Source organism: Lampetra planeri, chromosome 63 (assembly GCF_965212315.1).
Source record: "Lampetra planeri chromosome 63, kcLamPlan1.2.h2, whole genome shotgun sequence".
Taxonomy (NCBI): Eukaryota; Metazoa; Chordata; class Hyperoartia; order Petromyzontiformes; family Petromyzontidae; genus Lampetra; species Lampetra planeri.
In genome coordinates, this window is record NC_136169.1 from 958,658 (window position 1) to 984,309 (window position 25,652).

At 49.0% G+C, this 25,652-nt stretch overlaps 1 protein-coding gene across 1 annotated transcript in view; it reads left to right on the top strand.

Annotated features, from left to right (window-relative positions):
• The window catches only part of LOC144736876 (E3 ubiquitin-protein ligase TRIM71-like), a 43,713-nt gene that overhangs the window by 13,320 nt on the left and 4,741 nt on the right, over nt 1-25,652 (top strand). The window contains 5 exon segments of the mRNA XM_078619532.1: nt 9,695-10,482; nt 18,916-19,083; nt 19,826-19,960; nt 22,271-22,539; nt 23,894-24,092. Coding sequence (XP_078475658.1) covers nt 9,808-10,482; nt 18,916-19,083; nt 19,826-19,960; nt 22,271-22,539; nt 23,894-24,092 — 1,446 coding nt within the window. The 5' untranslated portion in view covers nt 9,695-9,807.

Here is a 25,652-nt window from a genome sequence, read left to right on the forward strand (position 1 = left end):
GCCACGCGTCGGATACACCACTTCAGCATTCGGTGTTGGACTCCCTTGTCCGCACAAGGATTGAATCATTGAGCAGTTAATTCGACGGGGACATTGAAATAACAAATGACCCAGTAAGTGCAAATGAGCTACTGTGCATGTCGCGTCGGCCGATTTCGACTCTTGACGAATGATGATGATGATGATTGACGCGAAGGATAATTAATTAGCGGTGATTCTAATTTTTACTTCCAGTAGAGGGGAAAACCAGAGGCAGCTGTCATGTTGTGACCCCCTTCTGACGCACTCGGCGGAGCACGAAAGAGTAATATGCTTTTTAAAAACAGAAATCTTATACAAAAAAAACGCAAAGATACATTTACTCTTTGGTTCTTTCGGTAAAGTTACGTAGAAATAAAATAAATAAAATAATAGAACGCGACGTTTTCGATTACAACACAAGTAATTGTCATCAGGTAGAAGAACTAAATTTGAGAGACAAAACACAGACAGACGCACAGACAGACGCACAGACAGACGCACAGACAGACGCACAGACAGACGCACAGACAGACGCACAGACAGACGCACAGACAGACGCACAGACAGACGCACAGACAGACGCACAGACAGACGCACAGACAGACGCACAGACAGACGCACAGACAGACGCACAGACAGACGCACAGACAGACGCACAGACAGACGCACAGACAGACGCACAGACAGACGCACAGACAGACGCACAGACAGACGCACAGACAGACGCACAGACAGACGCACAGACAGACGCACAGACAGACGCACAGACAGACGCACAGACAGACGCACAGACAGACGCACAGACAGACGCACAGACAGACGCACAGACAGACGCACAGACAGACGCACAGACAGACGCACAGACAGACGCCACAGAGCGAGAGACACACAACATAGACACACGGAGAGACAACATAGACACACAACATAGACATACAGACAGACACACAAGCAGAGAGAGACACAAGCAGAGAGAGACACAAGCAGAGAGACACAACTCTGTCTCTGTGTTGTCTCTCTCTGCTTGTGTCTTTCTGTGTCTCCGTGTCTGTTTAGTCTCTCTCTCAAATTTAGTTCTACCTGATGACGGTTGCTTGTGTTGCAATCGAAACGTCGTCCTCTATTATTTAGTTAATTTTCTTTATACGTGACTTTACCGAAATAACCAAAGAGTCATTCCTGCTGTCACGAAAGCTTCAAATCAAGTAAGATACATTTATTGTGAAGTTGTTTTTGTTTTCATTCACTAGGATTTTAAACAAATATATCTATACAATCTGGCAAATGAATTCCATGAACGGGATCACAATTTGAAAAGTTAGAGTGATTTTAAAAGGTATCCGTGCACAGTTTAATATACGTGTTACTCCCATCCCTTCGGCATCGCTATTATTATAATTATTATTATTATCGATAAACGTCGAACGAACGTCGTCTTCGTCTTCTTCCGCCGCTGCAAGTCAACTCTGTGTTTATTTCTTACGCTGGAAAACCCCCGCGTAGCCAGTTACCCGGCTAGTTTCGGTGGTGACGGTCTACAGCTGCAGCAGCAGCAGCAGCCGCTGACAATCAGTGGCGGATAATCCTCGTAGCAAAAGTATCTACAAATGTAGCTACGGGCCCCGCACTTTCAAGGGCCCCGCGCTAAATGCTTTCAAGCTGTCAATTCCGGTTCGGTGATTCTGCACTTGCTCTATTACTGTAGTACTATAGCGCCTTCGACTTTTGCGAACGACTCCTACGCATTTCACAAGTAGCACTAGTCGCATTCCTGCATTTCACATAAATATGCGAAATTCCTCTTCATATGCAAATTCTTTTGTCAAGGCGCTCTTCCTCCTCCCTCCCAGCTTAAATAGACGCTCCAAGCCCAGGACGTCTCATTCAGACGCTGTCTTATCGACAGACCTGTTCTTCACCTGAGGACGGCTGCTTGCGTTGTGGCCGAAACGTCGTGAGAATTATTTTATTATGTTTAATTTTTATTATTGTATTACTTCCCTTCTACGTGACTTTACCGAAAGAACCAAGAAGAGCGACTGGGTGTTTAAGGTTAGCGATTGGTCGTATTATCTGGCTGTATAGCAAATGAAAAAATACAATAACTTTACTATGCAAGTTACAAATTGGTGTTTTAATATTTATGTTAACTTATTTATTTAGGGCCCCTTTATAACTTATGCTACAGGCACTAGCTTAGTCCAGCACCGCTAACAGCAACTGGCGTTTCTGTTGGGGTGGAGAGTAGCCCAGCCAGCAATACCCCCGGCATTATTTGTAATAGTGGTAATACAAGTATAACGGCATCACTATGGGAACCTCATTTGCCAGTAAAAATATGATAATTGGTTCTTTACCCTTCTATCTGGCAACAAAAGGGGTCAGTTTTGTTGCCAGATAGAAGGGTAAAGAACCAATTATTATAACGTCATCGTTAATGCTCGGCGTATTTACAAGGCTACGGATTAATACACCCAACATTTTAAGCTGTTCACTCCAACGCTGATGAATGAATTGCGCCGAAATGTTTGCAACAACAGGAGACGCAAACAAAACACAAGTTGGTGAAGTATGGTCATCCACCCCCCCACACACAGTACCGGATGTGGCGAATGCGGGGCCTGTATAGCATAAGTTATAAAGGGGCCCTAAATAAATAAATATTCATATTAAAACACCAAATCTTAACTTGCATAGTAAAATAAATGTATTTTTTAATTTGCTATACAGAAAGATAATACGACAAATCGCTCCCCTTAAACACCCGGTCGTTCATAGAAGTCGAAGGCAGTATAGTACTATAGTAATAGAGCAAGTGCAGAATCACTGAACCGGAATTGATAGCTTGAAAGCATTTAGCGCGGGGCCCTTGAAAGTGCGGGGCCCGTAGCTACATTTGTGTAGCGACTTTTGCTACGAGGATAACCCGGCACTATCCACACCCCATATCCATGACCGACGCCGGGTGGGGGGATCCGGGATATTCTTCATCCATCTAGCAGTGGATTGATTGAGAAAAGCGCGTGTGAAAATGATTACTAGTTGAGCTCACTTGATGCAGCTAATTCGGCTGTGACGGTCCCACCTGATGACGGAGACTTGTGTTGCCTCCGAAACGTCGTGATTTTTGTTTTTGTTTTTATTTTATTTTATTTTCATTAATTTTGATGTTTTACCTACGTGACTTTACCGAAAAAACCTAAGAATATAGTTGAGCTGCATTCCTCTTAATTTCTATCGAAACATAAACCGTTAAAGTAAGACTTCTTAAATTTCGATTTAAAGCTTTCGTGACTGAAGGGACAGCCCTGTTCTTCACCTGAGGACGGCTGCTTGCGTTGTGGCCGAAACGTCGTGAGAATTGTATTTTATTATGTTAAATTTTTATTATTTTATTATTTCACTTCTACGTGACTTTACCGAAAGAACCAAGAAGATAACACTTCTTAGTCATATCTACCGAACTCTATTTAAAAGAACAATAACGAAAGAAATGCCACCATCGGTTTAACATGCCGCTGTGGTTTGTTAAATGACTCGAGAAGGACCATCATCCGCGGAGATGGAGCTATGAAATCCGCTTGAGTGGGATTAAGAACAGAGGCACGGGATAGTGAGATTTGGGCTGCGCGCCTTTCATCCAGCAGTGGATTTTACCCCATGGCTGACGACGAATCGGGGTTTCGAACGCGTCGACTGCAGTTGTGGTGAACTGACAGCACGTGTCGTATCGGAATCAATCTATTGATACTGCAGGAGGAATCCGATGAGCTATGAAGCGCTTTTTGTCACAGATGTCCAGTCAGGGCACGAGGTTAGAACGTTACAACAACCGACGGTTAAATTTCGATGTAAAGCTTTCGTGACTGCAGGGATTCATCTTCTTGGTTCTTTCGGTAAAGTCACGTAGAAGGGAAGTAATAAAATAATAATAAATTTACATAATAAAATATTAAATTTCGATTTAAAGCTTTCGTGACTGCAGGGATTCATCTTCTTGGTTCTTTCGGTAAAGTCACGTAGAAGGGAATACAATAATAAAAATAAAACATAATAAAATAATTATATTTAAAGCTTTCGTGACTGCAGGGATTCATCTTCTTGGTTCTTTCGGTAAAGTCACGTAGAAGGGAAGTAATAAAATAATACAAATAAAACATAATTAAATAATTCTCCATTTAAAGCTTTCGTGACTGCAGGGATTTATCTTCTTGGTTCTTTCGGTAAAGTCACGTAGAAGGGAAGTAATAAAATAATACAAATAAAACATAATAAAATAATTCTCCATTTAAAGCTTTCGTGACTGCAGGGATTCATCTTCTTGGTTCTTTCGGTAAAGTCACGTAGAAGGGAAGTAATAAAATAATACAAATAAAACATAATAAAATAATTCTCCATTTAAAGCTTTCGTGACTGCAGGGATTCATCTTCTTGGTTCTTTCGGTAAAGTCACGTAGAAGGGAAATAATAAAATAATAAAAATAAAACGTAATAAAATAATTATATTTAAAGCTTTCGTGACTGCAGGGATTCATCTTCTTTGTTCTTTCGGTAAAGTCACGTGACTTTACCGAAAGAACCAAGAAGATGAACCGACGGGTTACACAAACGCGATGCTCGTGCAAAGTACAATCAAGGTAAACAAATCACCCAAACTCGTACAAATATTATTTCGGTAAAGTCACGTAGATAAAAAAATAAAATTAATAAAAGTAAAATTAAAATAAATAAGCACGATTTCTGTTTCAAGTACTTGAAACAGCAGTCGTGCTGTGACGGTTCCACCTGAAGACGGAAGCTTGTGTTGCATGCGAAACGTTTTTATTTTTATTTTACTTTTATTAATTTTAATTTTTTACCTACGTGACTTTACCGGAAAAAAACCTAAGAATATGAATCCTTGCAGTCACGAAAGCTTCAAATCTAGAACTCGTACAAATACACAACAACTAAACCATCCCCCCCCCCCCCATCCTAGCCAGGCAGAGCCTACCGAGATGTTAACTTATGTTTCAGAAGCGACTTGGGGGGGGGGGGGGGCCCAAACGACAGCTCGGCCAAAAGTGCCCCCCCCCCACCATTTGGACGTTACTCATAGAGCAGCCACAGAAATCTTGTCTCAATGCAGCTGATGCGGCCGCTACAGTCCACGTGGACTGTGCCTTCGGGGTTTCTTTTACACATCGGTTATAGCTTTCGTACACGCAATTTTTTGGGACGTACAAGACAATTGATGACTTTTGAAATTCGTCAAATTATTTGGTGATGCTGCTGCTGCTCCATTGGCAGTATTGCAAAAGCACAAACATAGCAGAAACGCAACACTGTGTGTGATAATTATATAGTAGGACACGTTTATAGCATTTTAAACGAGATGCTGCTCGCATGCTATGGGGCAGAACCATTGCCAAAAATATATTCTGGGTTTTTTTAATTGGTGTTATAAAAGGCAATTGTCGCGAAACGTCGCTCGTTTGTCTTGTAAAAAGCACACTAATTTACGAATGCATTTGTGTGTCTACGTGACTGTATAATGCTCACGTAAGGAGCGGTGGCGCAGTGGTTAGCGGCGCGACTCGAGTTCGACGTCAGAGGGCGTTTGCTTTAACACTCAAGTTCCGACATATCAACACAAACATTGACCAGCCGTGGTGAAGTATGGCCAAACAAACCCCTCCCCTTCCACAATATCTGAACTTGTCTTCATATAAATTAATGCATAGATTTCTGTTCATATGATTGTGGTTATGGTTGTAATTTATTCATCCCTAATCTCTGCCATTACATACAATGAAACAATAAATGGTAAAAAAAGTAAAAACAGAGCAATGTAATACAATACACTATTAGACATTCTTGTAAAAAATAAATAAAAAGTCCATCCCATGTGTTAATGAATTTTTTAATATTTTAATCAGGAAATTAGTTTTCAAATTTAGATTTTTTTTCTGGGTTGGGACCCCCAGACACCCTGGAAGATGTGGTCCCCCCCCCAATGTTGACTCCATGGATACGGCCTTGGTCTATATACCTTCTAGATATGTGGGGAGCGGTAGTGTAGTGGTTGGTGAGCGTGCTGCGTTACGAACCCGGCGGCCCGAGTTCGAATCCCGCTCGAACTGGCCAACACCAGGTGAACATTATTGGAACCGGTCCTGGGCTTCCCCTAGGTCGACTCGGCCTAAAATTAGTACCCGAAAGTGTGGTGTGTAAACAACGATTCTAGGGAGACAAAGGCGGCCGGGCGCGGTGCTGGCCACCCACACACCCCCTCGTGTGCCGTTCCGGCCTTCATAGGCGCTCGCTAACAGCACTTGCCCCAACATTTTGTTAAGGCTATACGTGGGATCTTTGTCTTTGTTTTATATACATATGTGTATCTTGCACGTATGCACAGACGTACTTGTAAACTGAACCGCGTTTGCCGGCGATGTCAAAGCACGCGTGTTAACTTGAACGTATATTTGTGGACTGTCGCAACAGCATACGACAAAAAGTCGTCGCCTCGACACCGTTGTGGATGCACTGCTGGATGATGAGAGCCTCTTGTCCACCACGCCGTGGGGGGAGGCGGCGTTGTTTGGCCATACTTCTCCACGCCGTGTCGGGGTGACGCCGAACCGGTTCGGTATTCCGCACGCCGCCCCCCCCCCCATGGTAGAGCCGTGGTGGCCGCGAATTTGGGAGCTCGGGAGGGACCCGGAGGCTCTCCTGAACGCAGCGTGAATCACGGCGCCACCGCTCCCATCACAGACTGCGTGTGTGTGTGCGCGTGTGTGTCCACTGTGTGTGTGTGTGTGCACTGTGTGGGGTGTGGTGTGTGCGCACTGTGTGTCCACTGTGTGTGTGCACTGTGTGGGGTGTGGTGTGTGCACTGTGTGGGGTGTGGTGTGTGCACTGTGTGTGTGGTGTGTGCACTGTGTGTGTGTGGGGTGTGTGTGGGGTGTGGTGTGTGCACTGTGTGTGTGGTGTGTGTGCACTGTGTGTGTGTGGGGTGTGGTGTGTGTGCACTGTGTGTGTGTGGCGTGTGTGCACTGGCGTGGTGTGTGCGTGCACTGTGTGGGGAGCGGTGGGGTAGCGGTTGGCGCGCTGCGCTACGAACCCGCCTCCCGGGGTTCGATTCTCGCTCACGGCCAACACCACAAGAGTGTAACACGTCCGTCGGCTTTCGCGACCAATATTATATAATAATAATACAAGGGTTGTTGTGTTAGATCGCGTTACTTATAAATGTGTCGCAACCCTCCACCACCCGACACGTTAACAAAAGCCAAATAGTTCACTACTTTAACCCACCGGTGTGTTGAAGAGCGAATCCACAACATTTTAAAATTTCCAAGTACGACGTTTCGCTGCCATTAACAGCCAGCTTCATCGGGCGATCGGGTTAAACGATGACGGTCACACTTGCTGATGCTGCTGCTGCTCTATTTAAGACCGGGAGCAAGTGTGTAGGGCTTCACGATTCCTGTTGCTGGCTGTAATTACCTGCGAAACGTCGTACTTAAAAATGTTAAATGTTGTCGATTCGCTCTTCAACACACCCGGTGGGCTAAAATAGTGAACTATTTTGTCAACGTGACACTTTTTTTTGCTGATTGGCCGTGTCGGGTGGTGGAGGGTTACGACACATTTATAAATAACGCGATCTATACACAAAAACCTTTATTATGACCACAACAGTGATTAATCATCCGGACCCGGTGCTGGGCCTCCCCTAGGTCGACTCGGCCTCAAATGAGAGTACCCGGTGCGATGTGTAAACATCGGCGCCAGGGAGACAAAGGCGGCCGGGCGTGGTTGCTTCCCACCTTCTCTCGCCAGCAGCCCAAAACGTCTGTTAAGGCTACGGCGCGGGGCCCCGTGTTAAAAGTGTGACCTCTGTTCGATGCAGATACATTTTTATAATGATTGTGCAGATGCTTCAATGATGGCAATCGCTTCCGCCAATACACAACTTTGCGTTTAGGCGCGCGTGTGTATATATAGGCGTTAACTTTCTGGATTAATTTAATTTAACGATGAATAAGAACCGTGATTTTTTTTTGTTTTTTATAGAGAATGAGTTTTTTTTTTCATCGCAAGACCGGAGGAGGATTTCTGATCACGATGGTGATGACATCACCTAGCTTAGCAGTGGATAGACCACGGCTGATCATGATATCGTAGGGAGGGGGAGGCCGTCATACAGCAGTGGATAGACCACGGCTGCTGAGAGTGACTCATTCATCAATAAGAAAATCGATTTCTAAAATCGATTTCTAAAATTATCGAGCAAAGACCATCTGATGCTCTCCAACGAACCCTGGCATTGTTGAGATCATCCTTGACGGATGGTTTAAAGTATCAATGTATTTTTTTTATGATAAGAATAGCGATAATTCAAGTGTGTTTCATAGTAGCCGAGTGCTATTTAAGGTCATAACGAATAGTTAAATGTATTGCGATGACGTCACAACAGGGCGTGCTGTACATGGTCGGGGTTGGGCCATTCGGACCGTACCACTCATGAACGGGGGGTGTGGGTAGATGTATCATTTAACTTTGTCCATATATAACCCCGCTTAAAACGGACTAACACCACCACAACTCTTAATTTAATAGCCCTTAGTAAAATGCTAAGCGCCGAGATTGGAGTTGGTTTCGTATGGCCGTCGACGACTTTGAAAGAGCATGGGGACAATTTTTTTTTATCTTCCAACCCCCCCCCCCCTACGGTGGGAGATGCCCTGTGGTCTCGCCCTGCTCTAAAATACCGCGCACATGGGCATTTAAACCCCAGTGGGGGCCCGAAGCGCCACGCGGCGACCACGTGTCCGACACGACTAGAACGCTGTTGTCTCGTCAATTTATAATTACGATAAGAATAAGCCCTCTCCCTGCTTAATGTAGCCACCAAAAAAAAATGAAGAATCCTTAAATGAGGGCAGCCTTGCGCTGGGCTTTTTCAGTGGCCGATTGGTGAAGAGAGGGGGGAGATCCAAAGATGGAATGTTTACGAAACTGGAGGTTTGGGAGAGGGGGGTAATTTGCTGCTGCATTAATTCGTAAGTTAATTGTGTACGCGTAACGTTCAATTACAGGGGAGTTGATTAACCGATATAATTGCCTCTTCCGCTCGAATGATACAAGGGTCTTTCCCCCTCCTCCCGATCTATTCCCCGTGGTGTGAGCATCGCGGGATAGACTATACAGTCTACATACGCCTGCTTTTGGTACAAGTTGCATGGACTGCATTGTTGAAATAAGAGTGGGTGGCTTTAATTTATAGTGGTAGTGACGGGTGCTTTGCCATAGTCTTCATAGCAGCCTATATCATAGCGAATTCCACAGCCCGTGTTCGCTGCTGTGTATAACCATACATCTCGCAGCGCTTCTGCATAGCCGGCTTGCAATAGCTCGCCCTAATTTAGGCTTGCGCACAGCATGCACGGCTCTGTAGTACCCACACACACACACCAAGCTAGGCTCGATGCAGTACAACCCACGTGGCCAGCACCGCTATTTAGCCGATATACAGCGCAATAGACGTTAGGCTGCACAACAATAACAGCAGCAGCAACAGCAGCCAGTGGCAGCAACAGCAGCAGTCTCGCAGCGTAGGAGGGCAGCTCCCATCGCCGGGTTCTCAATGCGGGAGCGGGGTTTGTGCTGCGAATGGCTGACTTCGCAGAAGCCTTTCGCACTCGAAGCCTCATCAGCAGTCTCCTCATCGGCAGCGGCAGCAGCAGGAGAATCGTCGGTCCTCCGCCCGTGTCATCTTCCGGAGGGGACGAAGTGGTCGCGATGCCTTGCTTCCCGATCAGCGCCAACAACAACAGCAGCAACAGCAGCAGCAGCAATGCCGTCGCGTCTACTTCGACCACCACCGCAGCATCAGCAGCAGCAGCGGCTTCAACATCGGCGGCCACCGCCTCCTCCTCCGCCGCCGTCACCCCGGGCGATCTCGGCCTGGGCCACGCGGCCGTGGACTTCCCAGACGACGCGGAGCTTGCGAGCGACGACGACGAAGACGACGAGCTTCCCAATTTCCTCATCACCACCATCCTCGACGTGATGTCCTCCGCGGAGGACGACATTCAATGCAGTCCTCGGCAGCAGCAGCAGCAGCGGCAGCACGATCAGCAGCATTATCAGCAGCAGCAGCAGCATCATCATCAGCAGGGTGGTGGTGGTGGTGGTCGTGATGCGTCGTGGGTCGTTGTCGAAGAGCCTCCTCCCCCCCGCTGCAGTTCGTGTGAGTCTGGAGCGAGGGCCGCCTCCGAGTGCCTCGTGTGTCGCGAGTTCCTGTGCAGCGCCTGCGTGTCCGCTCATCGGCGGGTCAAGCTGACCAAGGATCACCGCATGCAGCCAGTGCAGCAGCAGCAGCAGTTGCAGCAGCAGCATCAGCAGCAGGAGGTGATGATGATGGTGCCGGTTAGAGACGGGGACGCGACGTACTGCCGACAGCACGAAAGAGAGGTGGGTGGTGTGTGTTCATGTGTTTGTCTACATATGTGTGTGTGGTCTACATGCGTGTGTGTGTCTGTGTTTCTACATGTGTGTCTGTGTTTCTACATTTGTGTTTGTCTACATGTGGGTCTACATGTGTGTGTTTCTACATGTGTGTGTGGTCTACATGCGTGTCTGTCTGTGTTTCTACATGTGTGTATGTCTGTGTGTGTGTCTACATGTGTGTGTGTTGTGGATAACGTGGTATGCATTGCATATCTCTTCAGAGTCCGCCTGATCGTCTATCGATCATCGTAATCGAAGGTTTATGTGTTATCAATTATCAAGAGGTTTAGCCATCGACCAGAGGTTTTTGTTATCTTTCATCAGACGTTTAGCGTCTTTCGGTCCGATATCATCGAATCATCATCCGAGGTTTATCCATCTATCGATGATGATGAGATATTGATCAATAGTATCGGTTTTCCCGCCAGAGATTCCTACTAATTTTCAGCGTCGTTCGAGATCTAAATAAACCTCGTCGGAGTGACATCAGCAGCAACATCCATCATCACGTCTACGTCGTCGTTCTAAATAATAAATCATCATCACATCCCCCCATGGTAGTGATGGTTGTAACCATTGGGGCTCGATTGTAATCGGAGTTAAAATTCGCGGGGTCCCCTCAGATCCGTGTCACATTGTCGACTAACTTCCATCGGAATATTTATCGTGGAGGAATCCGATGAGCTATGAAGCTCTTCGCTGGACGATCGTCATCCCCTTAACGTGAACGAAGGTCGGATTGTGATGATTGAATTAACGTTAGTCCACAATGTGTCATTGACGTTGATGAATTGTGGTTATAGTAGCAATCGGCGTCGTCTGAATGGCCGTAATTATTAGTCGCCAATAACTTTCGAGTTGAAGATTCGTGAACAATTTGTCATATCGGCAAGATTTGTTTTGATAAATCGTTTAAAATCTCCTGACCTTAATTACGAAACGGGCAAATTGCAATTCGTATCATCGTTTGTGATCATCTTCGCTTTAATTAAGGTTCATCAGCATTGTTAATTATCTATTAATGTCGTGATCGGTCAACTGTCGGTTGAAATAATTAATTATAATTGTGAATCGATGTTGAAGTGTGTAAATAATGTTGCAGTCGATTTGAATGATTGCAATCAATTTTGGTGTATAATGATGGTAATCAATATCACATGAGGTAAATACTGTGTTTATTGGTTGTAATACTGTAATCATTGATTACAACGGTAACGTTGAGTGTATTCAACGTTAGTGTACAATTACTACGTATAATCAATGTTACCGAATTTAAATACCGCATCGTCGATTAAAACAATTGTTTTTAAGTCGTTTCAAAATAATTAGAAGCTAAATTAATCTCGAGTTATATCGTGTTACACGAGTAAATATTGTGCTATAATTAAGATGGTTTCTTAACACATTACCACCGTGGCAATGGTTAAATATTGCCGCATTTCGATTCGTTTGCAATTTTTGTTCAAGTCTAATCAATTTATTCCTTCCCATCTCTAATCTTCGACCCATAATGCTTATTCTTAACACGATTTGTCTTCATTGGTGGTCATCAGCATTGCCCCGGTCATTATACCAGCCACTTCTCAAAGTATCTGTAATAGTTTTTTTGTAATGTTCATATCGGGCCCATCGTGTTTTAATTCGAATAATTATAATTGCCTTAATATAATTTAAGTATTGTTTGACTACAATGGAATTAATCGTCACCCACTAACCTGATAATGATTATCATCGCAAATTCTTATCACTCCTGCCTCTTAACATTGCCTTTATTTCCAGGCACTATAAATTAAATATATATCGAGTATATAATTGAATAGTTCTAATCGTGAACATAACTTGGGTTATAGCCGTGTCCCCATCACCGTGGCCATAACAATTGTTGTTATTCATAATAGAGTTGTTTTTTTGGGTTGACAACATTGAAAACAAACATCATCATCACCATCATTTCCTTCAACATCATCATCTACATCATCATCATTTCCATCACCATCATCTACATAACCATCATTTACAAAATCTAATCTTGATTTTGAAGTAGTTTTCTCTGCTGTGGTTGTCCCGCCACCTGATGACGATTGCTTGTGTTGCGATCGAAACGTCGTGAGAATTTGTAATTGTTGATTATTTTATTTTATTATTTCCCTTCAACGTGAATTTACCGAAAGAACCAAGGATATGAATCCCTGCAGTCAAGAAAGCTTTAAATCAAAAGTATTTACATAATCTACATAATTTTAATCTAAAACCACAAATACATCATCATCTACATCATCATCATCCACATGACCATTCATTTGAAACATCACGGTTGTGTTGATGAAACAGTTTTGCAAATACGATTCCGTTGATCTAATTGTGGTTAAAATAACTGTGTGTGAATTGACTGCATTCGTGAGGTTATATGAAGTGTTTATTTTAATGATAGTTTATGATCTGTCATCGTTGAGCGGCGGTCTTTGTTGATGATTTAAGACACAAAACCATTGCATACAAATCTACGAAAAATATTGGTCGATTATATACCCATTAATCATGTGGTTACTAATTAGTTTATGTAGGCGTTAGATGGCGTAGCTTATAACTAAAATAAACGTGGACATTGTACGGTAATTCATCTTGCACTACCCTACCAACAACCACAGCTAAAGTTGTTAAATTTATTTTAAAAATCCCAGCTTAACTCTTATCACAAACTGTTTGCGTGCCTTGAAATGTGTTTAACCGTACCTTTCAATCGCATTCTTTTATTAACAGCGCGCCGTCGTATGTGAACGACATTTTATCACTCTAGTTTAAATGCCACTTGTGATCATAACACTGTCGTCGTGTTAACAAAATATACAAATTAATGGCCAACTAACCATGTGCATATGTATGCAACGGCGAGACCGTCTTATAACGCAAATTGAGAAACTAAGTATCGAGGCTTTGTGTTGTTGTCGTGTGTTCGTCCACTGTTCTATTTGAAACAAACAAGTCCTTTTTAAAATAATAATAAAGTTATATCAGGTGCTGGGGCTAGGTCTCGGCAAGGTAAGGTAATTTACCATTTTACCGGGTAAAATGGTAAAGGTAAAAGGGTAAAGGTAAAGGTGTCGACATGCCAAAGGGGTAAGGTAAAAGGTAGGGTAAAGGTAGCTAGGAAGAATTACCCGGTAGGGTAAAGGTAGCGTGAAATATTACCCGGTAAATACGATAGCTTGTTTACCGCTAGAAGCTCCGTGGCGCAGTCCGTGGCCTCTATTTAATAAGTAATATTTTTTTTAAACATTTTTAAAAAACACACTTTTATTAAATGTACTCGTAATGACAGAACTCCAGGAAGTGGTCCCGAAGCTTGCCACAACGTAAGGGGCCGTGGTGATTTAGAGCCAACGTCAGTTGAGCGTAGACAATTAGATCCAAGCCGAAACATAACCTTTAAAAAAGATCGTTTAAAAATGTTTTTTTAGTGATATAATAGTATTGTCACCATTATGACATACGTATACCAAGTTTGCAGTCGATACCACATTAGGAAGTGGGTTAAAATTGAGTTACAAGATTTGAGGATACGACAGTGACGACAACAACAGACAGAGTGAGTTCAAAGAATGCGTGTAAAATCGGAATCATCGAGAGTATTCTATATGAATAATGCGCTCTACCTTATAGCATTTACTGTTATAAACCTTGTTCATGTGTAGTAGTACCCTAGTATTTACCCTGTAATCGGGTAATTTGTATGGGGTATGTGTAAAAGGTAGGCTCGTTGCTTTTTACCTTACCTTGCCGAGGCCTATTTGAAACAAAAAAGTCATTTTTAAAAGAATAATAATAAAGTTATATCAGGTGCTGGGGCTCACCTTACGTGACCCCACTCTGGAAGTAGCAACGGTTTTTTGAGGCCTCGCGAACGCTATCACGGTCGCTGCAATATAATTTATAATTTAATGCGTCGTACGCGTAATGCTCTAACAGTCTAACGTGTGTTTGTGTGCGTGCAGCCGTTTGCTCGTGCACCCCCCCCCCCCAACGCGTCTTAAGATTGATAATTGTTTTTTTACCCTTCTATCTGGCAACAAAACTGACACCTTTTTACAAGGAGTCATGTTTGCATAGACCGCAATACCTGCAGTCATAATACAAACAAAATAACATAACAGAGTTATGTTCTTTTGTTTGCGGTCTATGCAAACATGACTCCTTGTAAAAAGGTGTCAGTTTTGTTGCCAGATAGAAGGGTAAAAAACGAATTATTATATTTTTACTGGCAAATGAGGTTCCCATAGTGCGTCTTAAGATTGTTCCGTAATTTTGACGATCTCAAATGAACCCTAAAAGTGACACGTACAGGAAAGGGCACGCGCTTAGCGCGTCAAATAATGCCAGTTGAACACGTGGGGGAGGCTTTCGCGACCAATATCATCCATAATAGAGGTGTTTTTTTTTTAGGGTGAGATCGCGTAATTGTATAAACGTGTCGGGAAAACCCGCCGCCACCCGACACGGCCAACTAGTAAGGGTTGCCACGTAAACAGAACGTGGCCAATTCGTCACTAATACAGCATTAGTGTGTAGTGTAGTGTATAGTGTCGTGTATAGTAGTGTAGTCTATAGTTCATAATCAACGATTTTTGGGTTTAGATCGCGTTATTTATAAATGTGTCGTAACCCTCCACCACCCGACACGGCCAATCAGTAAAAAAAGGTGTCACGTTGACAAAAGACAAATAGTTCACTGCTTTAGCCCACCGGTGTGTTGAAGCGTGAAACCACAACATTTACAATTTGAGTTGTACGACGTTTCGCTGGTAATTGCGAAACGTCGTACTCAAATTGTAAATGTTGTGGTTTCACGCTTCAACACACCGGTGGGCTAAAGCAGTGAACTATTTGTCTTTTGTCAACGTGACACCTTTTTTTACTGATTGGCCGTGTCGGGTGGTGGAGGGTTACGACACATTTATAAATAACGCGATCTAAACCCAAAAATCGTTGATTATGAACAATATTGGTCGCGAAAGCCTACGTGTTAAAGTGTAGTCTATAGTGTCGTCTATAGTGAGGTGTATAGTAGTGTAGTGTATAGTAGTGTAGTGTGTAGTGTCATGTATAGTGTCGTGTATAATTGTGTAGTGTACTAGTACAGCAACACCAATGTGTTGCAGAGCAAATCCACAACATTTACAATCCGAGTCCGACGTTTCGCCAGCAATTACAACCGCCATCATCAGGCGATAGTATATTATTAGTACAGTACACCGGTTGTGTGTTGGAGAGCCAAGCCACAACATTTACAATCCGAGCACGACGTTTCTGAAGCTAACCCCCACTCCCCAAAACAAACCTATTATCAAATAATGACGCTTAAACGTATATGTATATTTTCGGCGACGTTGCAGGCAATGGTCCTTGTTCATAGCCGATTTAGATGTGCTGCTAAATAGTTGGGGGGGTGGGGGAGGGTCATTGCCCAAAACGTCGCCACTCGGTGTTATTATCGAAGGTTCGTTTTACTGGTCGTGTTCTCTTCACCACTGCCAGGCAGCAGTGTAGCAAGCAAGGTCGTAATTATATAATAAATATTTATTATAGAATATTTATTGGGGAGGGGGACACATCAAATATGCTTTAAAATGTCGTCGTCCCCCCCCCAATATATTGCTATAAAATAGATTTGTTTATATGATTGTGGTTATGGTTGTACTTTACTAATCCCTAATCTCTGCCATTACATACAATGAAACAAGAAAAGGTAAAAAAGAAAAAACAGAGCAATGTAATACAATACACTATTAGACATTGTTGTAAGAAAGAAATAAAACGTCTATCCTATGTGTTAAATTGTTTTATATTTTAGGGAGGAAATGGCAGGAAATTAGTTTTCTAATTTCGATTTTTTTATCTGGGGGGGGGACCCCCAGACCCCCTAAAAGATTTGGTCCCCCCCCAATGTTGACTCCATGGCTACGGCCTTGGTAGCAAGCATCGCCACCACAACCCGAAAACTTGCTTACATTATTATCCGTACCAAAGGTTATTGATAATGCACGCAGATGAATTGCTTCATCGGTAAAAAAGATATATAAAATTTCACATTCTGTTTATTTGGACTTTTAATAATATCTTGCGCGATCCAATGACCAATCAAGCTGTTAAATCCATCGGGTGTGTCTCGGGCATTAATAAACATTAACTTTTAACATTGACGGTTTTGCATAATAGATTAAGAACGCGTTAAACATTACATAACAGTATCTTATAAATATTCTTGGTTCTTTCGGTAAAGTCACGTAGAAGGGAAATAATAAAATAATACAAATATATCTTATAAGTACATTCCATAACATTCCATAATATTAAATGATATCGTTCAATATCTTCATACTGGCGAAAGGATTCCGCGTTTTAGCTCACGTTTCCATTGAATCAATGTTAGATGTTCTACAAATGGACTAGAATAGTGGGGTTAATTTAATTCCTTTTGAAAGGATCTACGTGTACAATGATGAGAAGAGCCAGCCACCTTGCTCAATCCACTACTGGATGAGGATGTTGCTTTGACCATACTTCACCACCCCAGTCAGTGACGGAGGTGGTGGTGTAGCGAACAGACGAAGTTGGTTGTCCAAAACCGGTTTGGAGGTTTGGATCATTCCCGATTTTTTTTTTTAGCCGTGGCCCGGAATCTGTCACGGGTCATTTGCCGGCCTCCCTAACCCAGCGAAGTGTAATCTTAATTTGTTTACTCTCTACGTAAATTACAACGTAACCCTTACCCCTAATGTGGGAAAACTAAACACGAATGCACGAGTTTGTGAGCGAGTGAATACAGAAAGGGAAATGCGTTAACTAACAAAACTATCTGAGGGATCGTTCTGTTTCCCGGCCTGTTAACATGGATAGGAGTGACTTTCACTCCCCCCCCCCCCCCAACACCAATCACTCGCCACTCCAGTCTCGTTTTTAAGCACTGGGCTCACGACAGCGCTCTAGGAAAATGAAAGATTTAATTTGCACAAATGGTTGATGGTGAATCGGTGATATAATTTGTCGATTTGCGTCTTGGCATCAAGATGATGTACACGTGTGTGCGCTGCATGTTATCATCAGCTGAGTTCATCGCTAAGTGGCTATCTCTCGCTCTCTCCATGTGAGCCACATCCTTTCATAAAAGGAGTCTGTGATCGTGGCCTTTTCATTCAGCGTAGTCCAAGGTAATTTACTCAACTGGGTCGGTGTTTAGTCTGTGAGCAATGTTAGTCAATGGCCAGTGGTAGTCTTATGGCCAGTGTTATTTTATGGGCAGTGTTAGTCTCTCTGTGTGAGCCAGTGTCCTTTCTCGGAGACGTCGGCGATTGTGGACTTGCGTCCATCCGGCTCTGGTTCGTCGCAGTTGTATTGAGAATTATAGGAGGGCAAATAAAAACAAGCTTGTGTTTGTAAGTGCGGACGGACGCAAAGTCTCCTCCGTCACCATTCGGCTACCGAGGTCGGCTCCACAGACACCGACCGTCCCCCCCCCCCCCCGTTCGTTGATCGCGACGCAGTCGGCCCCCCACCAACGGTGAAGATCGATCGACCCTCGAGGGTTTGTGCCAGAGGTCGCAAACGGGTTTTGATTCCTTACCCGTACCCGGCCGCACCAGGGTCGCAAACGGATACCCGTACCCTACCCGATACCCGGCTACCCGTACCCGGCCGGGTATCGGGTAGGGTACGGGTATCGGTTACCCGATTGCGACCTCTGGGATGAAGCCATGTTGCAGGCGCGGGTGGGTTGATTTTAGGAACTTGAATTGTGAGAAGGGACAAGACGTTGGGAAATGAGTGACAAACGGTGACTCGCAAGTGACTCAGGGCCTACCCGTACCCGGCCGCACCAGGGTCGCAAACGGGTACCCTACCCGTACCCGGCCGGGTACGGGTAGCCAGGTATCGGGTAGGGTACGGGTATCGGGTACCCAGTTGCGACCTCTGGTTTGTGCGTGCCGTGGAACCGGTTCGAGAGCCTAGACCACCAGCTCGTAACGGAGCGCGCGAGAGCTTTGTGTGTGTATGTTGAACTTATTTCACATCGTACGTAGCCGGACCATGCTAATGTAGTCAACTAATCGGAGGTGCGGGGGGAAGGACAACAAACTAAACTAACAAAAAAGCAGCTCTAAAGAAATGAGTGCCAATCTAGATGATGATTTAAAAGTGCATATCTCCAGTGGCTGCCTAATATCGTAAGGAAAAGCGTTCCAGACGACCGCGGACACGCATCCGAAAGCACCGCGCGCCGATGCAGCGACCGTCTTTGTTCAATGGCTTGCACGTATCTATGTTGAACTTCTTTCGCACCGTACATGGCCAACCGTTCTAATCGAAGGTGCTTGCTTGTGCGTGCGCTGGCCGGCTTCGCAGGTGGCGCGCCTTTTCTGCGACACGTGCGCCGTGCCCATCTGCCGTGGCTGCACGCTGGCGTGGCACGCCGGCCACAGCTTCGTGTACCTGCAGGACGCGCTGCAGGGATCGCGCGGCGCCGCCTTGCAGCTGCTGGCAGAGGCTCGCCAAGAGCGCCTCACGCTGCAGGTGCGGCCCCGCTGGGGGGGTGGTGGGAGGGGAGACGCGAGGAGGCGTTCAAGCGGGAGTGTCTCCATGCGTGCGGCCTGCGACGGTGCAGGGGATACGGGCGGAAGCGCTGAGTTGTCTTCCCCCCCCTCCGTTACCACCACCCCGTTACTCTCATCGTCCCTTTTTTTTTTTTAAGCCCAGGGGCTCGGCAGTCCGCGCACGGCCGCCACGCATGCGGTGTTTACGAGACGCCGAAAAAATAATTTGGGAGGAAGAACAGCGGTTGCTTAATTCTACGGGGGAGAAAATGGGCAGCGCGATTGCGCGTGACGTCACCTGCTGCGTGACGTCACCTGCTGCGTGCGTGCGTGTGCGTTCGGCACGGTGTCGGAGTGCGGTGCGCGAACTACCACACTATCGTGTGTGGGTGCGGTCGAGCATCGGTTAGCGTGCCGCACCGCCAACCCGGCGACTCAGAGTTCGATTCCCGCCCACGGCCAACGTCGGTGACGGTTTTCTGAACCGGTCCTGGGCCAGGCTCCTGGTGCGGAGTGTAAATGTCAGCACAATAAAGGTGGCCTGGCGTTGTGCTGGCCACCTGCGCCACCTTGGCGTGGCGTGCAGGCCTTCCCAGCTGCTCGCTTAACAGCACTTGCCCCTAACAATTGGCGTAGGCTCGGGGAGTTGGGGGGGGGGGGGATCTTTGTCTTGGTGTCTGCAATTGGTGACGGCTGCGGTTTGTGCGCGCGCGCGAGGCCAGATCAGCATCGAGCGGGTGCAGGCGATGGTGAAGAGGGTGGACGCCAGGATGGAGAACATCCGCTCGGAGGTGCGGGCCGTGGCTGAGCGGCACAAGAAAGCACTGGAGGAACGCGAAGGGGAACTCCTCTACAAGGTGACCCCACTCCCCCTCCAGAGCAGGGGTCGGCAACCTGCGGCTCCGGAGCCGCATGCGGCTGATTGGCTGCCCCCTTGCGGCTCTTTGGCTGCCCCCTTGCGGCTGATTGGCTGCCCCCTTGAGACTCTTTGGCTGCCCCCTTGCGGCTGATTGGCTGCCCCCTTGCGGCTGATTGGCTGCCCCCTTGCGGCTGATTGGCTGCCCCCTTGCGGCTGATTGGCTGCCCCCTTGAGACTCTTTGGCTGCCCCCTTGCGGCTGATTGGCTGCCCCCTTGCGGCTGATTGGCTGCCCCCTTGCGGCTGATTGGCTGCCCCCTTGCGGCTGATTGGCTGCCCCCTTGCGGCTGATTGGCTGCCCCCTTGCGGCTGATTGGCTGCCCCCTTGCGGCTGATTGGCTGCCCCCTTGCGGCTGATTGGCTGCCCCCTTGAGGCTGATTGGCTGCCCCCTTGCGGCTGATTGGCTGCCCCCTTGCGGCTGATTGGTTGCCCCCTTGCGGCTGATTGGCTGCCCCCTTGCGGCTGATTGGCTGCCCCCTTGCGGCTGATTGGCTGCCCCGTTGCGGCTCTTTGGCTGCCCCCTTGTGACTCTTTGGCTACCCCCTTGCGGGCAGCCGTGTAACAATAAAACCCCGTAAATGTTGCGTAAAGATAAACTATGGCAGGGGATGGGGTAACTGGAATGTCTTGGTGACTACAAAATGTGAAACAGTCAAACTGCATTGTTTATACATGTATACTAGCTTTACTACCCGGCTTCGCCCGAGACTTGGATTCTTGTCTTGCATTAGTACACGGCATACGCGGATGCTTGGAGGGAGGGGGGTGCGTGACGTCAGCGGGCACGCTGCGTGACGTCAGCGGGCGCACGCTGCGTGACGTCAGCGGGCGCACGCTGCGTGACGTCAGCGGGCGCACGCTGCGTGACGTCAGCGGGCGCACGCTGCGTGACGTCAGCGGGCGCACGCTGCGTGACGTCAGCGGGCGCACGCTGCGTGACGTCAGCGGGCGCACGCTGCGTGACGTCAGCGGGCGCACGCTGCGTGACGTCAGCGGGCGCACGCTGCGTGACGTCAGCGGGCGCACGCTGCGTGACGTCAGCGGGCGCACGCTGCGTGACGCTGCCGCATGCGGGTGACATCACAGACGTGACGTCACCGCCCACTTGCCGTGCAAAATATCTCCATTATTGCGCCCCCCCCCAAAATACAAAAGTCTTTTTATACTTTGTGCATTGTGTACAGTCTGGAAGCTGCCCACATGCCACATTTCAAGTTTGTTGCATGTTGTTAAGTATGCTAAACATTTCGAACAGACACACGTATTCACAAATTTCCCTTTTATATATCAATATAGACTAGGTGGGGGGGGGGGGAAACGAAATGAACGCAGTTTATTCCATCACCTGTTTTGTTTATTTAAGTCGGAACGTGTGCTATCGCCTGCTGTATACACACCCACTGCTGTGTTTGTGTGTAAGTCGCTCTGCGCGTAATGTGGCTCGCGAACTATTATGGCCAAAGACAAAAAAATGAAAATGGCTCCGCTTCTTTGAATGTTCTCCGACCCCTTGTAGACCCATATTTGGCGATGCTCTGTACGTACGTATGTGTGAACTTCTTTTGCGCACCGTATGTACCCAACCGCACTCATCGTATGCACAAAACGCAGTTAGAAAGAAATGAGTTTTCATCTTGAGTTGTTTGCTAACTACTAATAAACTCTCCTCTCTCGGGGTCCCCACTTGGCTGGGCAGCAGGTCCTAATTTCCCTCCACCCCCCACCTACGTACGATCCCACTGCACCGAATTGGAATTTTCGCAGTTTTTCTATCCCCTCCCAACGTTGGTCGGCGTATTGGTACCGGGCTCGCGTTTTGTCCCAATAAAAACTCAAAATAACGCAAAGCGTTCTCAAAAATATATATTTATTTTGTGTTCGTCGTTACAAATAACAATTCGGTTTAACACGTAGGCTTTCGGGAGCAAGAGCAGAGCCTCACCATTCTGGCGACTTGCCCGATTTGATGCTGGATGCAATTACCAGTGAAACGTCGTACTAAAAAATTGTCAATGTTGTGGTTTCACTCTTCAACACACCGGTGGACTAACGCAGTGAACTAATTTGTCTTGTCAACGTGACACTTTTTTGCCGATTGGCCGTGTCGGTGTGGTGGAGGGTTACGACACATTTCTAAATAACGCGATCTAACCACAAAAACTTTACTACGAATTATAAATAACAATTCGTAATCTCCTCTCTCGTTCTCTCTCCTGGCGTCGTCTCATCATCTCCGCCGCGCGCCGCAGGTGGAGAAGGTCCACGTGGCCAAGCTCGGCGTGCTGGACCGGCAGGCCGAGGAGCTGCGGCAGAGCCTGGCTCGCCTGGACGGCACGCTGCTCTGCGTGCAGCGCTCGTTGGAGCAGGGCCGCGAGCTGGACGCGCTGAAGGCGCGCGAGCTGGTGCTGGCGCGCGTGCGCGAGCTGCAGGACATGAAGCGCGCCGGGGCGCTGGCGCCGCGCGAGGACGACCGCGTCATCTTCACGCCACCCGACGGGGCGCTGTGCGCGGCCCTACGGTGAGATACAATCGCCACGGCAACCGCCACGGCAACTGCCACGGCAATAGCCACGGCAATCGGCACGGCAACTGCCACGGCAACTGCCACGGCAATAGCGACGGCAACCGCCACGGCAACCGCCACGGCAACCGCCACGGCAACCGCCACGGCAACCGCCACGGCAACCGCCACGGCAATCGCCACGGCAACTGCCACGGCAACCGCGATGGCTGGAGGAGTTCCCGTAACGCGGGAGGGATGGCGCTAAGGCGGCTATCCCCACGGGGTTGTCCGCAGTGGCGATGTTGACTCACCTCGCCTGGTATACAGGAGGTCGTGAGTTAAATCCCGACCCTGACGCCTGCTGTGTATATATGGAGTTGAAATGTCTCCCTCTCTTTCACCATGGCCGCGTGGAATTTTTTTTTTCTCCGGTTCCGCTGGTTTTCCCCTCCACATTTCGAACTGAGGTGCGAGTATTCGCCTGCCGTAAATTTCCACGTGGTGATCGGCTCGGTGAGGCCCTTACCCTGGTAAAAAACACAAATAGTTTAGTTTACGATGGGATGGCCCTCTCCCCGACACCACCAGATTGCCCCTTGGGCTCCACCCAAGTTCGCCGTGCCGAGCCGTGTGTATCGGCCTTCAAAGAGTAACCCGAGCATCCAAACGTCGGCACTGGGGGAGACAAACGCGGTCAGGCCAGGCGTGGTTTTTCTCTCTTGTGGCCACCGTCCCCACCACCACGCACTTCACTTTCATCGGTGATCGACAACGGCGCTCGCCCCCAAATGGCCTGGCAGAAAGGCCACCCGAGTTCGATTCCCGCTCACGGCCAACGGCAGGTGACGGACAATTATCTGAACCGGGTCCTGGGCCCTCCTCACCTAGGCCGACTCTGCGACGAGTAAAGTTTAATTATTCTTCTTGGTTCTTTCGGTGAAGTCGCGTAGAAGGGAAGTAATAAAATAATAAAAATAAAACATAATAACAGGACCTGTTCTTCACCTGAGGACGGCTGCTCGCGTTGTGGCCGAAACGTCGTGAGAATTATTTTATTATGTTTTATTTTTATTATTTTATTACTTCCCTTCTACGTGACTTTACCGAAAGAACCAAGAAGATGAATCCCTGCAGTCACGAAAGCTTTAAATCGAAAAAAAAGTTTAATTAGTTAGAATTTGTAATGCGCAATCCATCCTAGGATCGCCGTCGGGAGAGACAAAGGTGGCCGAGCGTGGTTTGGGCCACCACCCCCTTTCCATGCGCGCAGTTCCGACCTTCGAGACGTCACTACTCGCCTTTACGGCACTTGCCCGCGGGGTGGAGTTAGTGGAAACCTTTGCCTGTGTGCCTGTGTGCGTGCGTGCAGTGCTCTGGGCAGCGTGAGCAGCGGGGCGTGCGCGCTGCTCTCCACGGCGGTGGGCGAGGGGCTGCAGCGAGCCGTGCGGGGCCGCGTCGCCACCTTCGCCGTGGCCCTGCAGGATCACGGCGGGGACCCCTGCTGCGGGGGAGGGGAGGCCCTCTCCGTCGCCGTCACCGCGCCCGACGGGAGCCCCTGCTGGACCGAGGTAGGGGGCGGGTGGTGGGTGGGGGGGGGTAGGGGGGGTTGTGGTTGGGGGGGGGGGTGGTGGTGGTGGGGGGGGTGGGGGGGGGGTGGTGGTTGGGGGGGTGGGTGGTGGTTGGGTGGGGGGGGGGTGGTGGTTGGGGGGGTGGTGGGCGGGGTGGTTGGGGGGGGGTGGTGGGCGGGGTGGTTGGGGGGGGGTGGTGGGCGGGGTGGTTGGGGGGGGGTGGTGGGCGGGGTGGTTGGGGGGGGTTGTGGGCGGGGTGGTTGGGGGGGGTGGTGGGCGGGGTGGTTGGGGGGGGGTGGTGGGCGGGGTGGTTGGGGGGGGTGGTGGGCGGGGTGGTTGGGGGGGGTGGTGGGCGGGGTGGTTGGGGGGGGTGGTGGGCGGGGTGGTTGGGGGGGGGTGGTGGTGGGCGGGGGTGGTTGGGGGGGGGTGGTGGTGGGCGGGGTGGTTGGGGGGGGGTGGTGGTGGGCGGGGTGGTTGGGGGGGGGGTGGTGGTGGGCGGGGTGGTTGGGGGGGGGGTGGTGGTGGGCGGGGTGGTTGGGGGGGGGTGGTGGTGGGCGGGGTGGTTGGGGGGGGGGGGGTGGTGGGGTGGTTGGGGGGGGGTGGTGGTGGGCGGGGTGGTTGGGGGGGGGGGGGGTGGTGGGGTGGTTGGGGGGGGGGGGGTGGGGTGGTGGTTGGGGGGGTGGGTGGTGGTTGGGGGGGGGTGGGGTGGTGGTTGGGGGGGTGGGTGGTGGTTGGGTGGGGGTGGGGGGGGGGTGGTGGGCGGGGTGGTTGGGGGGGGGTGGTGGGCGGGGTGGTTGGGGGGGGGTGGTGGGCGGGGTGGTTGGGGGGGGGTGGTGGGCGGGGTGGTTGGGGGGGGGTGGTTGGGGGGGGGGGTGGTTGGGGGGGTGGTTGGGGGGGGGGGTGGTGGGCGGGGTGGTTGGGGGGGGGGTGGTGGTGAGCGGGGTGGTTGGGGGGGGGGGGTGGTGGTGAGCGGGGTGGTTGGGGGGGGGGGTGGTGGGGTGGTTGGGGGGGGGGGGTGGTGGGGTGGTTGGGGGGGGGGGGGTGGGGTGGTTGGGGGGAGGGGGGTGGTGGGGTGGTTGGGGGGGGGGGGGTGGTGGGGTGGTTGGGGGGGGGGGGGTGGTGGGGTGGTTGGGGGGGGGGGGGGGTGGTGGGGTGGTTGGGGGGGGGGGTGGTGGGGTGGTTGGGGGGGGGGGGGGGTGGTTGGGGGGGGGGGGTGGTGGGGTGGTTGGGGGGGGGGGGTGGTGGGGTGGTTGGGGGGGGGGGGTGGTGGGGTGGTTGGGGGGGGGGGGTGGTGGGGTGGTTGGGGGGGGGGGGTGGGGTGGTTGGGGGGGGGGTGGGTGGTGGGGTGGTTGGGGGGGGGGTGGGGTGGTTGGGGGGGGGGTGGGTGGTGGGGTGGTTGAGGGGGGGGGGGGTGATGGGGGGCATGGGTGGGGGGGGGCCCTTCGCCACCCCGCCCCACCCCCAGTGCCCACTATCTGAGGCGAGAGTCAAAATGCAAACAAAAAGAAACAACTCTGATGTATTATATCATTACCATTATCAGAGTTGTTTCTTTTTGTT